This window comes from Xiphias gladius, chromosome 24 (assembly GCF_016859285.1).
Source record: "Xiphias gladius isolate SHS-SW01 ecotype Sanya breed wild chromosome 24, ASM1685928v1, whole genome shotgun sequence".
In the NCBI taxonomy this organism is placed as follows: Eukaryota; Metazoa; Chordata; class Actinopteri; order Istiophoriformes; family Xiphiidae; genus Xiphias; species Xiphias gladius.
This window is the reverse complement of record NC_053423.1, coordinates 3,618,119-3,632,618: the sequence shown is the minus strand read 5'-3', so window position 1 is coordinate 3,632,618 and position 14,500 is coordinate 3,618,119. Positions and strand designations below refer to the sequence as shown.

Here is a 14,500-nt window from a genome sequence, read left to right as displayed (position 1 = left end):
TAGCTATAAAGAACATGAGTGTGGTCATTTTCCATATATAGATCCTATCATATTCCAAACATTTATTTTGTTTTAGGACAAGTCATTCTTTTCAGCAGAGAGGCAAAGAGAGGAAAAGTACAGTTTGCATTTGCTTTGGCATTATAGATTATACCCAATGGATGACTTCTCGTACATTCTATAAGACCTCCCCCTTTTTTTACATTTTCTTTTGCAAAATAAGAATATGAGCCTGCTGAGGCAAACACTCTTGGATACAAGAGCCCCATCTGGTGGATGCCTCTTTCAAACCCTTTGGAAACAGTTCACTCGCTGCAAATCATCGAGCACGTTTGTGATAAACGGTTGCGTGCTGGGTAAAAGGCGGGACAGACCCTCCGTTCGTCATTTTTACATCCACTACATGTCCCTACACAGAAACTCAGCCTATCAAAGAGTACAGTAAAAAAAAAAATCATTCTAATGGCTGTATTGGTAAATTAAGGAAGGGAGTTAACTATAATCCCATGATGTGGTGATCTGTATTGGTAAAGAAGCAGAATGTTTGACAGTGGTAAGACATAGTATAGGATGTTAGGAATAATTAGGATGGTACGTATTTTCCACCCTAAAAATAATGTGATCACATGCCTTTGCCCATATGATATGATGATATGAATTTAAAGCTCAAAAGTAGCACTAAAAAGACAGTAAAATCTCCCTTTAAACAGGTTGGTTTTAAATACACCATCTCCTCTATATTGATTTTTAAAAGATCACGATGGATTAACATTGGAATAGTAGTATAAAAACCTGTCAAACTAATACCTTGTCTCTTCAAGTGGCTTGGATTATCATCACAGCTGAGTAAGTAAATACTGTACCTGTCTATTAGAAAAAAACCTGTTCAAAAGCCTGTTTATAGTGAAGCTGATAACCACTCTCTGAGCATCACTATTATGATTTCATGGCATCAGGCCTTGTGATGATCTTATTACTACACGCTGTTGACACAGGTGCTAAAACTCAAGCTTTGCCAAGCGAGAACTTGAACCTGAGAGCACATGTTTCAGTCTTCTGTCGAGTTCGTTCAGTTGTGGTTTTTGATGTGCAGACATTACCGAAGCCTGTCTTCAAACATAATCTATAATTTATACCTGGTGACTGGGAGTTTTTTACAGGAGTAAAGGCAAAGGGTAAGAATGAAGAGCATAAATCAGAACTGGGCCCAAGTTCCTATATGGAATCTGATTGATGAGGCAGACCGATATGATTTAATGCTGGTAAACACCCTGCACAAGTTGAGACTGGCTGATAGCTTCACGAGCACAGACATACACGTATACATATGGTAACCTGATTAGCATTTCTGCTGCATCAGCCAGACCCTTTCTTCGTGGAGATTATCGTTTCACCCGGATCTCTTTGTGTTAAGTCATTATTCTCGTCTGACATCATTTCAAGTCACACCGTCGAGTCAAAGGAAGAAAAGACTGTGACATCACACACAGATTTATGAAGGGATATTCTTAAAGGAAAGTTTGATATTTTGGGATATTCGCTTTCTTGCCAGCAGTTACATGAAGAGATTGATACCAGTCTTGTGTTAAAGATGAAGTTGAAGCCAGGACCCACTTATCTTAGCTTGGCATAAACAGACAGCCGACAGAGACTGTAGGAGGTCACTGCTCGCAGACAAGAAACAGTCCCGTACGTAACCCTCCGCAAAGCCACAAGTCATCCCCGGGATTTCATGTGGGTCAGACAAACTAGATATGACTTGTTAATCAGTGAGCTCTGGAGGTGTTGCTAGGCAGATTTTCTGAACCTTTCAACAGAGCCAGCCTAGCCGTTTCCTCCGGTTTTCGGCCTTTATGCTATGCTACGCTAAGGTTGCGTGGTATCATCTAACTCTCAGCAAGAAAGGGAATACTGTAGGCATATCTGTGTGTACAAAATGTTGAACGATTCCCTCATTTAAGGTCCCGGCCAAAAAATCCCAAATTAGACAAAATTTGGGAAGAGCTTACTGTAGGTGGGACCGGCAAGGTACAACCACCTCTGCTGCGTATGACTGGCCGAGATACCTGCCACTACTTGATAAAATACCCAGTGTACACTTCAGTGTAACAGTAATTTTCTAAATCAGGACACAGATCAGTGATCCCAAACCTCTTTGGCTTGTAATTCCTTAGAACAAATCAGTGTCTACTTGCAATACCTCATTGCTGGTTGCAAAGCCCTTCCGACAACGAGCAGTTTGACCAAAGAGCGGCTGTTCCCGTCTCCTCTTGAAACCCTGAAGAAGTTACATCATCCAGTAATTCACATTAAAGACGAAACAAAGATTACAAGAAAGTCAGTGAAAGTAAGCACAACTTTCTAGCAGAAATATGTTGTAAATCACTAAATTAAAATGGGTTGCACCCCACAAACTACTTGCTCCTGTTTGGCAGCCGTAAGTGTTGGTATAACATTAAAAGGCTTCATAGGTTTCTAACTCTCTATGAAGCCGTCATGTGCGTAGTTATAAATCTTAGTAAGTCATTTGTAAAATAATTTTTTTTTTTTTTTTTTTTACAATAATCCATCCAGTTTGTAAATGTGAAAGAGTTGTTTGGTCCGGATACTCTACAAACCTCTGCCAGAACGTACGTGGTCCACTGGAAGTGTCTTCCTGATGAAAAAAGACAAAGGGTGTGTGGAAGCTGAACCGCAGCCAAAGGGACTTTCCTGGACTTGGCAACTGCAAAGTTGTTCCTACTAAGCAATTATAACTAATTTATAAAGCATCAATAATTGAGTTGTTGAGCATTAACAAATTATTTTCAACTTATAAACCATTTATATGAAGGGTGCCTGATTAGAACGTGGTCAGTGATTTTGCACATAATGTCGTCATGTTCAAATTCAGATGCTGACTTCTCGGTGAATTTAAGCTGAGCTTCAACCTTTGGTTTTCATTTCCCTTCAGCAATATTCATCATGCCACATAACACATCAGTGCTTCCGTAGCATCAAAATCGTGTCTTCTAATTTAATTTATGCACTGACTGCTTACTAGTAATTACAGTCATTATTGATGACTGTATGCGCCAAGACTTACCAAGCAGAGAAATTGCTCCCCGTCTAAGGATGAAAAGCTCATTTGTCCCTGCTTCAAATTTAGAAATGAAGCCAATTAGTCATGCCACTCCAGAGTAATCTGAAACTGGCTAAATCTGACAATCAAGGTACCTCATACATTTTTAATTGCTTTTTGCAACTGTGAACAAACTGTGGCTGATTGGTGTAAAGCAGGCAAAATGTTCATTAATTAACAAAAAAATTCTCAGGTAGTTTGATATGATTAAAATAAATCAGTAACTATTTTCGTAATCGATTCATATTTAATGGCATTTTTTCAAGCAAAGGATGACAACCATTTAACGGTTTAATGGTCTCAGCTTCTTACAAGTGAAGATTTTCTGGACAAAACAGGCTATTTCTACTATTTCCTCACATTTTACAAACCAGAGCATTAAGCAATTAACAAGGAAATAATCTGCAGGTTAGTCAATAATGATTATTGACACATTATTGGTCAATAATCATTATAATCATTTTAATAAAGCACAAAGCCGGAATATGTGGACATCAGTTTCTTTCAATTGCAGTCATTTTAGCACAACTGTCCCTATACCCCCCTCCTTGTCCACCCTGAACTACAGTGTTTATTTTATCTTATGTCAGTTTATGGCATCCTATTCATAGCATAACATAAAATATGAAGTAGCTGTGTTGAGACGATAACCTTTCAAATATTCAGTATGCGTCCGTTCATCATGTACAGTATCTGTAGGGTGGTTTAAATGAATGGCTACTTTTCTCTTTACCTCTCAAAGGGAGGAATGACCAGACCAAGCAGAGCACAACGAGCCCTGCTGCCGTCACTGCTGACCTGGTAAAGAAGGCTATAACACCGTAATGTTTGGTGTCAACTCTGCCTTGGCACCTATGAACCAGTTACTATGAAGTGATGTTAATTAATCTTCTGTTAATGAGCATCATGAAAACAGGACAACATGGCTTTCATGTATTGAATGTCTTTATATTTTAGAATCTTGGCACCAGTGCTCTTGATGTCCAAGACGAAGTTCCCTGCATGAACAATTAAGTATATTCTATCTTATCTGAACAAATTATTCAATAGCATCTCATAATATCCTATCATAAGTAACATGGTGGCACAAAACACGGAGGACAAGTTTTTCTGCAGGATGTAACAGAAAAAAAATTAAAATTTATGTTGGATGCAGTTTCACAGATTTATTTCAGTTATTTCCTGTCAGATACTGTATGTGATCCAACTATTCTTTGCCAGGAGAAAACCTTTCATTCATACCTTTAATATCCTAGAATAGAGGATCAAACAAGGCTCTATGCCCTAAGTGGGCTTGCTTGAAAATGAAAAATATATAACTATCAACATTTTAATGTATTCCTCAAGCGTTTAATGCCACTATAAAATCACAGTAGTAAACCAGAGTTCAAATAGGCTTACAAGTCAGTGGCACCATTAAATCAAGCACGCTCACCGAGGTCTGTCTGCACAGCCGCTGTAAAGTCTGAGCACTGATAATAAACCCTGGTTCACCAGCAAAGCAAAGTGACAAATACGTGATAGTAAAACAGCAGTGTCAAAAGTAAGGAGTTTATTATAATAGTCAATGGTTGCCACATTACAAAATTATCAAATGGAGGAATGGAGGGTGGGACAGTCTGTAAAACAACACTACTACTTACAAATAATAAGAAACAGGGAAATCAGTGATAAAAAGTATAGCAAATTTTTGAGGTCGCTCTTTAGAAGTTAGATCTTTTCATTCCCTCTGCGCTACTCATTCAAATTCGCTTCAATCTACAGCAAGCCTTGCCTCTTCAGATCCTCATAGGTCTTCTTGTTGACCACATTTCCAATCGAGTCCTCATACTCCTCCTGAAAAACGCACAAGTCATGGATTAAGTATGTACAGTGCCACTGGGTAGCATACTTTCCAATCAGTTGTGCCGATTCAATCAATGTGGACTCACCTCTGTGTCTGGCTGCCACCGCTCTGAAGCCTTCTGGGACTTCAGTTTTGCCCACACTGACGTAGGAAACAACACACAAATCACTTATTAAAACAGTCCAGAAATCTTCCAAATCCAGAGGTTCGTGATTTGGCAGACTTACAAGAGACGGCGTCTTCGATCTGAGTCACGTTGGCGAAGTGAGCGGTGTTGGGAATTCCAAGACAGCGCATACCATGAGCGTGCCTCCATTCCTAGAGAACACAACACAAAACACACTTCAGTCTCAGTATTCAACATTTGATGTCACACGCACTGTTCTGTGCCTCCTATTTTTTCTTTTTGGCTGTTCTATAAAGCTCACAGTGCAAAATCTGTTAGAAAAGCTGAAGTTGCGCACTGAATCTAATAAGACTATGTAACAGCGAGTCCTTAGTAAATCAACAACATACTGCGAAGTGTCTCTGGAAGGCTTTGGGTCCTCTGTAAGTGTAGTTTCCACAGATCTCACAGTTGTAGTTGATGTTCAGCCCATGGAGTTTATAGAGCCAGTATGGAATCGGCTGGAGGGAATAAAGCAGTAGTCAGCAAACACACAGCTAAAGTAGAGACATGGAAGCAAAAATGAACCTGCGCATAGAAGCAGAGCAATGTACCAGTTTAAATGAAGTTTGGACCAGTCCAGCCCAAAACAAAATTCAACACGGAAAGATAAAGCAAGGTTTTAAAAGACATCTGATATTGCACCAAAGAGGGACGTAAGTATTATCCTCCCATATAGTCGGTGGACTCAAAATAAACCACTTTAGACAAGAACAACAAGAATGCTGAAGACTGATTCAGCGTAGACTGAGGTATCCTGACCTCTACTTCCTAGCATGTGTCAAGTTCCAAAAAAACACTGGGTCCCATAATGAAACAACCAGCATCTATTTGTTAGCACCTCCCTGCTTTATAAGTGCCCAGGTTTTTTCAAACTCGTCGTTCCAGTTTGTAAAGCAGACTCTCTGTCATAAATGTGTGGCCTCCAAGTCCAAGCAGAGATAAGCCTGACAACACTGGGACATCATCAGAGGTCAGAGGTAACTTTCTCTCGACAAAGCTCCTACACAGCCACTGAAGACATTATACAGTTGTTTTCCCAGGCTTTGCAGTCCTGGCTTTATGTGTGTGTAAAATCTGTGCCCCTTTAAAAACCACCGAAGACCAGCAAAGATGTGATTTTAAGGGTTGTCATTCTTTAAAAAAAAAAAAAAAAACAAAACAATAAAATATTAGATGCTAAGATTTTTTTAACTGTCTATCTGAGCACCACAGAACACATCTACATCTAGCACAAAATGCAGCACTTCTTTAATGGGTGACAGTTCTGTCATTTTCGTTTGGACTGAATTTTCTACCACGTGCCTCTGAGCTCAGCTGACTCGATTCACTTGACAGCTAATAAAACCTATCGTATTTCTTTAAACTTTATTCAGGACGTGGTGTCATATTTTGTTCAACTGTGTCCAATACTGAGCCTTTTCCACCAAGAGCTGCCCACTGAGCCAGAAAGCAGCGCTAACTTCAGGAGAAATGGGAATGTAGCTTCAATTTCTGCAGTCCACCAGTGCCAGGCAGATGGCTTCGTGCTTCTTGAAAATCTTTCCGAATGTCGGATTTGTGTTCTTTTGTCCCAGAGAACAAATGTAGCCTCACCTTGCCGTCCCAGCCCAGCGGCAGGTTCTTGGGGTTGTAGATGATTTCGTTGTCTTCATCTTCGCTCTCGCTCTCACTGAGCTGCTCTTCCTCCTCTTCCTCGCGCTCCTCTCCGGTCCTGGCCTGCTTCCTCTGCACGTTCTCATGAGTCAGCTGCCTCTGCTCCTTTAACCACCAACAATGTCTGTCATTAAAACTGTCATATCTGAGCCCACGCTGACCACAGCTAGCCAGGTAACACGTTCCTCCAAATGTTGGCTCTCATCTTTCATATGAGTTCAACAGCAGAGTTAACCTGAAGATATATTCACTTACCCCGAGGATCTCCACATATTCATACACTTGAGCCTCCAGGAAACCAATTTCCTTGTTACGCTCCGTGTCTCTGCAGGAGTGATGGATGGAAACTGTTATGAATTATACAACGAACCCTATCGTAAGTCTTTGTCAGCACTAAACTGAATTTTTACTCCCACTTACTTTTTTGGGCCTTTGGCTTTGGGATTCTTGGCAAACAGTGAAGGGTCCAGTGATTCCAGGGATTTGCCTTTAGTGCTGAAGAGTCTCTGAGCTCTCTCCTCCAGAGTCCTGTACAAAGCATACACACAGATTCACAAATCTAACAAGTTACGCTGTCTCAAAGTAAGCGACACGTTCTCTATGTTGCCTAAACCTGTTTCCAATGACAACGAGGTGCACAGATAGCTGTGTTGTTATCATTTACTGAGGGATACTGTGGCTTACAGGTCAAAAACATTAAGAGAAATTCCCATCTCAAGTCCTTGCTTGCAGTCGGAATGAATGATGTACACATGCTCTAGCTAGTGAGTGGCTTCTGTTTGACCAGTCCGCATAATTTTTTGTGCTGTCATAACAAGTTGATCGACAGAAAAAATTAATCATAATCGATTCTGATAATCAATCAATCCTACTGGTAATTGATCAAGCAAACATTTGCTGATTTCAGCTGCTCACCTGAGGATTTGCTGACTAAACGTTTCATCAAAAAAATAAACAACAGATTAACTGACAGTGAAAGAAATTGTTAGTTGCAGCTATAATCAATTTTTTATGTCTCTTACTCCGTAGCAAAATTCAAATTGCTTCCTGTCACTAATTAGCCTTGTTGTTGCTACTTTTTCTTTATCAGCCGCTTCCTTCCTTTTCTCTGCTACAATTAAGGATGCCTGGCAGCCACACGCCGTCCTTTTAGTCCAACACACACACTCTGTTGGAGCGCATTATACAGCATTGTGTTATTTAATGACATTTGTAGCACAGACTGAAGGTATCATTTGGACAGAATTAGTCGTCAGGGTACGGACACTTGGATGTGTTGACGCGCATCGTATGCCTTGAGAGGTCATTTTGCTCGTTTCCCACAGAAAGATAATAGCAGCTAACTTTGCTCCATTTCCTACAGTAAAGCTGCTGTCACTGGATCAAACGAAACTAAAGTTAGCTCCCTTTGTCCAGATAAAGCACAGATGGTCATCTGTGAGCAAACATTTACAAGTAGAGCCAGTTTTTTAGTTTCCTCCACAGTGAATATTGTGATCCTTTTTTTACAGTCTTCTATCTTTTAAAACTTTTTGGGTGTGTGTTGTATCCCCATTTCTTCATACTGTGGATGTGTTTTTCGCAGCCTTCCTTGTAGTTATGCGAGGACATGTCTTCTCACAAACTGGCATCACTGCCAGCAACCCATGAAAGTATCGGAAAGTTGCATGCAGAATGGCCGATTGAGCAGAGTCAAAATTTAGATCTTGAAAACCCAAACTGGGTAGAGAACAGTGGAAACAAAAGCAGAACCTGTGACAATGGCTACATGTTACTGTACGTTTTGTTAAGTTCCTACGGTGAAAAATGGCTAAAAGAAAGCTAAAAGATACTCAACCACACTTTGGGTATCTCATTTTGGGTTAGGGTCCGAAACTGGGGGCTCTTTTAAAGTGAACTCTCCATGGAATCATGGTATGCAAGATTTACGTCATTACTGCTTTAATGTTATTTCTGTTTGCAAACAACATGCTCACCCTCCACACTTCAGTCCCAATGCCATGAGGGCAGACTTCAATCTGTCCAGACCCAAGGAGGCCAACTCCTGTGTGAAAGAATAAGAAAGAAGAGGAAAAAAATAAATAAATAAAAAATCAGCACACGCATATATTAGCACTCTTAGCATTAATATTCAATGATAGATCTTCTAGTATGAGCACTTCAATTTTTTACCTCCCAGGAAGAAAAGGCAGAAAGGTCCAGATGAGCTCCAGCATGTGTCAAAGCACTACTTGTCTCTTTCTACATTCCCACGAAACAGATTCAGAAAAAAGTATCGAGTCAGATGAGGGGAATAACTGAAACCTGAACCATCATCACATATGAAGACCCTGACAGGAGAACTTACAGGCCAGCCCGGAAAGGTCCCATTCTCCCACTTTTTCTCAAAGTCCGACAGCACTTTGCCGTAGAGCTCGTTCTGGTCCAGCAGAGGTTTGACCCTGTCCGTGTAGTCCTGCAGGTATTCCAGCAGCATCTCCAAATACCTGCACAGACACCACATCACGTGAGTCTTACAGTGTTATCTGTGTTATCCAGATCAACACAGCTATATATACTCTACGGGTCAAAAGTTTCACAACACCCCCATTTTTCCAGTTTTTATTGAAATTTCAGCAGGAAAAAAAAAGTTTAGGTCACCAAATACTGAACAATCCTGTAAAATCTCATACAAAAACAACCCTTTTCAGGGATTAAGAAACTGGTTATATTGCTCTCAGAATGGTGAGAAAAAAGGCAGGTAACAAAGGAAGAGAGACTGGTTGGTCAGGGCTTCATCCTATAGCAAGATAATGACCCAGAACACTAGAAGAACAGAACTAGACAGTGGCTTCACATGATGGAGGACCAGAACAGACTCCAGAGCTAAACCCCATGGAGCTGGTTTAGGATGAACTGGACAGAAGGTGAAACCAAAGCAACCTGCGAGTGCAACACATTTGTTGGAACTTCTGCAACAGTGTTGGGACAAACTCTCTGAACAATGTTTAATTTCCATTGTAGGAAGAATGTCTCGAGTGTGTTCGGCTGCTGGATGAGTCAGAAATTTAAATTTAATTTAGTTCAACAGGAAGATTGCATGATTCCTTGTTTTTTTAAATCTCCAACCGTTGATTTGTTCTGTGCTTTAAACTCAGAAACACTGAAACTTAAATGGTGTCAGCAGTCAGCTCTGATCAGAATAAGCTTGATGGACCTACTTTTTGTATTCAGCATTTTTCCTGTCCTTGGGGATGTCAAACAGCTGGTCAAATGAAGACAGGTAAGTGATATACTCAGGTTTCTGCAGAAAGAGACAGCATAGACATTGGTTAAAAAAAAAAAAACCCTTTAGTTTGGAGGTGAAGAAGGAATTATGCAGACTTAAGGGATCATAACCTCAGCTCCCTTCAAGTTGATGTACTTCAGGTAGCAGTCGTGGAGATCAAGGTAACGGCCATAACCTTCCTCGTCAGTGAACTCCACCAGGTCTGTGGAAGATACACAGATTTCACTCCATCATCCATTACAGGTTTGGAACCAGTCTCACAGACCCAGAACATCAATCGTAACTAGTTCACTTGTAACTGGGCTACATCTTAATGGTGGTCAGCTAACCCGTTAAAGAGCAACCTAATATTAGAAAGCCAGGCTCAAATGTATTTGAAGCATCCTCCGCAGTCACCTGTCTGAAAATATGGAGTCACTATTCCTACAGGACCCTGCCATGGACCAAATACTGCCCAGAGATGACAGACTCAAATAACACTGTTGAGGAGTATACAAGGCAGCAGAGTCTGCCCGTTTTAGGCAAGTTCTTACATTAGAGATAATATAATAATAATGTATTGATTAATAGAGCCTGACTATATTTGAGAGTTAAAAAAAAACAAACTGATAATGATTTATGAGCAGCCATTGGTTTTTAAGCAAATAACACACACATTGCTGATGAATGTTATGAACTGTAACCAAGATAAGACCGAAGGGTGCAACCTAAACATGAAAAATAGACTGCAAACTTGACTTTGATGTTTGAATTGTAGGCCTGAATTTAGCACATTTCCAAAGCACATGCAATGGAAATGGTCTCCCTCATGGTGACTTTCATAACTGAATTTGACAGATTTCACACAAGAGGCCTGGAAGAACAGTGTTGTTATCAAACTTTTAGTTTTCACCAGAAATGAGATAAGATATTTTTGTCACACATCATTTGAACACAAATGGAAATTTTCAATTTGAATGAATGATTTTATATCAGTAATGTCACCATAGACATCCATACAGGCCATATTATAGGGTTTATAAGAAAAAGCAAGTAGGTTAGGTATTTGACCACAATTGTGTGATACAGAAAATCTATTGTGGGTAATTCATCTCTTGATCTGGATTTCTTCAAAGCTATCCTGGCTGTAATTGCATTACTGCAGACTGTTGTACATTTGTTCAATCACTACAGCTTTGGAACGACTTTGTGAAGAAACAAAAAATCTAATTAAATAACATGGATTATTACACCAGCTACATGTTTCTAGTAACTGTCTATAGCACTGGTGGCAGAGTGTGTTATTTGTTACTATTTATATGCTAGTTTTATACAATGTAGCTTTTGAATTGCATTCTGTGATTTTCCTCACTGGATTATATTATAAACCAAATTTCAGAATAGGGATCAATTACTTTCCTTTTATCTTCTGATCTGGATCAGTGCATGATGCATTTGACAGGCCTCATTGTTAAAGTCCCTTCTCATTTCATGTGAACTATCTCACTGCTGGCCTGGAAAAATCTGGGTTTTAACAGGGCCAGCTGATAAACACCTTTGTCACGACCAGTGTAAGATTTGCTCAACCTGGCCATGACAAAGATAGAGTGGTCGGGTCAAAGTTGTGTTGTGCAACAGAACCTACTCTGAGCCTCCTCACTGGGGTTGTCTCTGGCCTTCATCAGCTCTTCAAACTCTGCTGACATGGGAATGGAAATCTACAAGAAATTCAAACAGCAATATTGTTAATATTCAGTTTCAAAAGCTTTACAGAGCGTAATTAGACAATTTACAGAGGTTAACTACCTCATTTGGATGTTTTCTGTGAAACTCCTTTATCTGTTTCAGTCTGTTGTAGAACTCTGCAAACTCATTTGGTCCTGAGATGGCAGCAAGTTCATCCCTCCTCATTCTTTCAATGAGAAAAGGCATTTTTTAATCAATATAAAAAGGTTAAGTTACTATGCTGAATGTAATAGTCCACAATAAACACCACAAATTACTAAGTTTTTCTGACTACAGTCCCTGTGTCCACGATGATTAAAACATAAGGATGAAAAATTGACAATTAAAAAAAAAAAAATAAAATAAAATAAAATTCTAACAGCAAATGTTTGTGAAAAGGCTAAGACAACAGGTATTGTGTTTAACAACTCATAATACCATGATCCTTCAGTAACAGCTATGATTTGGAGAGGGACCCTTTTTACACATCTGAATATGAGTTAAGGCAGGTGTAGCCACTTAAACTGGAGCAAGTTAGTCACTTAGAAAAGGCTTACCCATCTTTGTCTTCATAGGAGTCTCTGAGATTTGCGCTCACTTCCATATACCTCTGTCAAAAGATGAGAAGACTGTAATGGTAATACAGCGCAGCTGCTGAAATTATACCTAAATTCCTATGCATTACATGGAGAAAATGGCTCACCAAACTCTTTTCCCACCACTGTCTCTTCACCCTCCAACTTCTAACAGTACATGGCTGTTTTGTTTAACTTGCAAAGTTTCACTGTGAAGCACTTCTGAATTGTCGGGGTGCTCTGTTATATGCAGTCCACAGAAAGGAGCGAATTGTTCCTTGAAATATTTCATTTTTCAGTTTTAAAATCTGCACTGTAGTACAGCGGCCATAGTTTAGAGGAGTTAAGGAGTTAACCAATGTTGACGGTTAACAGATGTTGAAATTTAAGTTCATATTAACCTATTTGGTGAATCACTTGCGTGCTTATATATTCCAGTGGATCCCAACAAAACGTATAACGCTTAAAGTAAAGAATGCAATCATATTTGTTATTTTATAATGAAGAGATATTTAACGGATAGATTTTAGGAAAAAATGTCTATGTGGCACTCTCTTCTCGTAGCTACGTTGCTTAACGCTAGAAAAACTTGTTTCATAAATGAAATTACTAAACTAACATGTTGGTTTAACTAACTTTAGCCCAAGAAAAAGATTACCTCTCTAACTTAGAACCAATACTAGCGTTAGCCAGACTGTGTTTATGACAAATCAAAACTCTTGCTTACATCCAACATTGCTCTTGTTCGATGGTCAGAGTTAATCTGTTCCCGCAGCTACAAGAAAGAGAAACAAGACGCATTTGAAAACATCGGTTAAATTGCAGATGTTTCTCATGTTTTCAATATTTGGTTAGCAACAGTGCTAAAGCTACCAGAGAGCGGCCAGCTTACCGTGGACTTCTTGTGCAACATTTCTTTCGTTTTAGCATCCATTAGCCTCTCTTTCTCTTCGTGATAGCGACGCTGTTGCTCTAAAATAGTCTCCATTGTTTCAAAATGAGGCGGACGTTTACTTAAGACGAGCTACGGCCCCTGACTAGCTAGTAAAAAATGAAAGAAACTGGCCCCCCGCCGTTTGGGATACGTTTAATGTCAATGGCGCATGTTGAGGAGCTAAGGTCCGTCACTATACTCGGCATAGAGAAACGTAAACCACGTGAAAGGGTTCCGCAGTGGAGACCTGGCCACACAGACCACAGACAAATAAAGGCAACAATATTTCTAAAATGTCAGTGAATTCGTTTACGAGAGAAATGTGCTACATACAATCAAGTAATGACACCATTTGGAGTGGCTTAATTCAGTTATTTACACATAGTCAATTATACTATTTATATGTCTATCTTGTGTGTTTACTGTTCATTTCAAATATATTAACTAGCTCCAGTGTTTTTTATGAATTGAGTAATGAGGTTTACATGTGGCCCTCGCCTCCCTATAGTTGTAGGTCACCAAAGCACAGACATCATTAACAACTCCACTGCTCTTACTTGTTACTGTAAATCATTACTACGCAGGGAATTGCCTCTGAAATCTATATGCATACTTTGCAAACAAGATGGATTGGCAGCCCCGATGATATTCCTCTCTTTTCCACTTCCTTTGTAGTCTACCCTGCCATCAAAGCCTGCCATAACGCTTCAGACAGCACACATCTTGCGGGTACACTCGCGCGGGAGCGCGCACGGAGGCGGTCTGATTGGTCAAATTTCGGTAAAAAGGAAGAGACCGGAAGTGGGGATTCTCTTTCGAAAAATAAATGTATTAAACGTTTGATTTAAAAAAAAGGAGGGGGGGGGGTATGATAAAATTCTGTTTTCAGGCAGAAAATGTTGCAGAAAAATGAACTCACCAGCATAATCACGGGAACAGATTTCCCAATTTCCAAACTTTTTGCTTAAGTTGTCTTCTCTACAAGAGCAAAAACTAACGAAAGATGGAGGAGCTGTGTAAATTGATAGTTTTCGTCATAGATTGTTACACAGCACTTTTTGCATCATTTAGTTGAAAAAAAAACTGCCAAAATATTAACCATGATTTAAAGTTTACAACAAACAGTATGTTATTTAAGATACAATTTAGGATCATGTTACAGCACAACAAAATGCAGCAAAATAAGAAATTAAGAAAATTGCATTCAATATATATATATATATATATTAT

General features: G+C 39.5%; 1 protein-coding gene across 2 annotated transcripts; it reads right to left on the bottom strand.

Moving 5' to 3' along the window:
• Positions 1-4,658: 4,658 nt before the first annotated feature.
• sf3a3 (splicing factor 3a, subunit 3) lies at positions 4,659-14,027 on the bottom strand. Of its 2 annotated transcripts, none has more exons than XM_040122385.1 (17): positions 13,884-14,027; positions 13,064-13,111; positions 12,319-12,371; positions 11,843-11,948; positions 11,682-11,754; positions 10,168-10,259; positions 9,990-10,072; positions 9,137-9,275; positions 8,962-9,030; positions 8,766-8,833; positions 7,210-7,317; positions 7,045-7,114; positions 6,730-6,894; positions 5,484-5,594; positions 5,195-5,285; positions 5,053-5,108; positions 4,659-4,957 (listed from the first exon to the last, which is right to left on the bottom strand). In XM_040122385.1, the coding sequence occupies exons 2-17, from the start codon at positions 13,070-13,072 to the stop codon at positions 4,880-4,882; spliced, it is 1,371 nt and encodes a 456-aa protein (XP_039978319.1). In that variant the 5' UTR covers positions 13,073-13,111; positions 13,884-14,027; the 3' UTR covers positions 4,659-4,879. The 2 variants fall into 2 exon arrangements, with proteins under 2 accessions (XP_039978319.1, XP_039978318.1); XM_040122384.1 differs by lacking the exon at positions 13,884-14,027 and adding an exon at positions 13,229-13,853.
• Positions 14,028-14,500: the final 473 nt, after the last annotated feature.

Bases quoted from the DNA above. Each gene is read 5' to 3' on its own strand.
- sf3a3 (XM_040122384.1), bottom strand. From the start codon at position 13,324: ATGGAGACTATTTTAGAGCAACAGCGTCGCTATCACGAAGAGAAAGAG. The intron at 5,286-5,483 runs GTATGTTGTTGA...TGTGTTCTCTAG, and splicing joins CCTTCCAGAGACACTTCGCA to GAATGGAGGCACGCTCATGG. The intron at 5,109-5,194 runs GTAAGTCTGCCA...TTCCTACGTCAG, and splicing joins GATCGAAGACGCCGTCTCTT to TGTGGGCAAAACTGAAGTCC.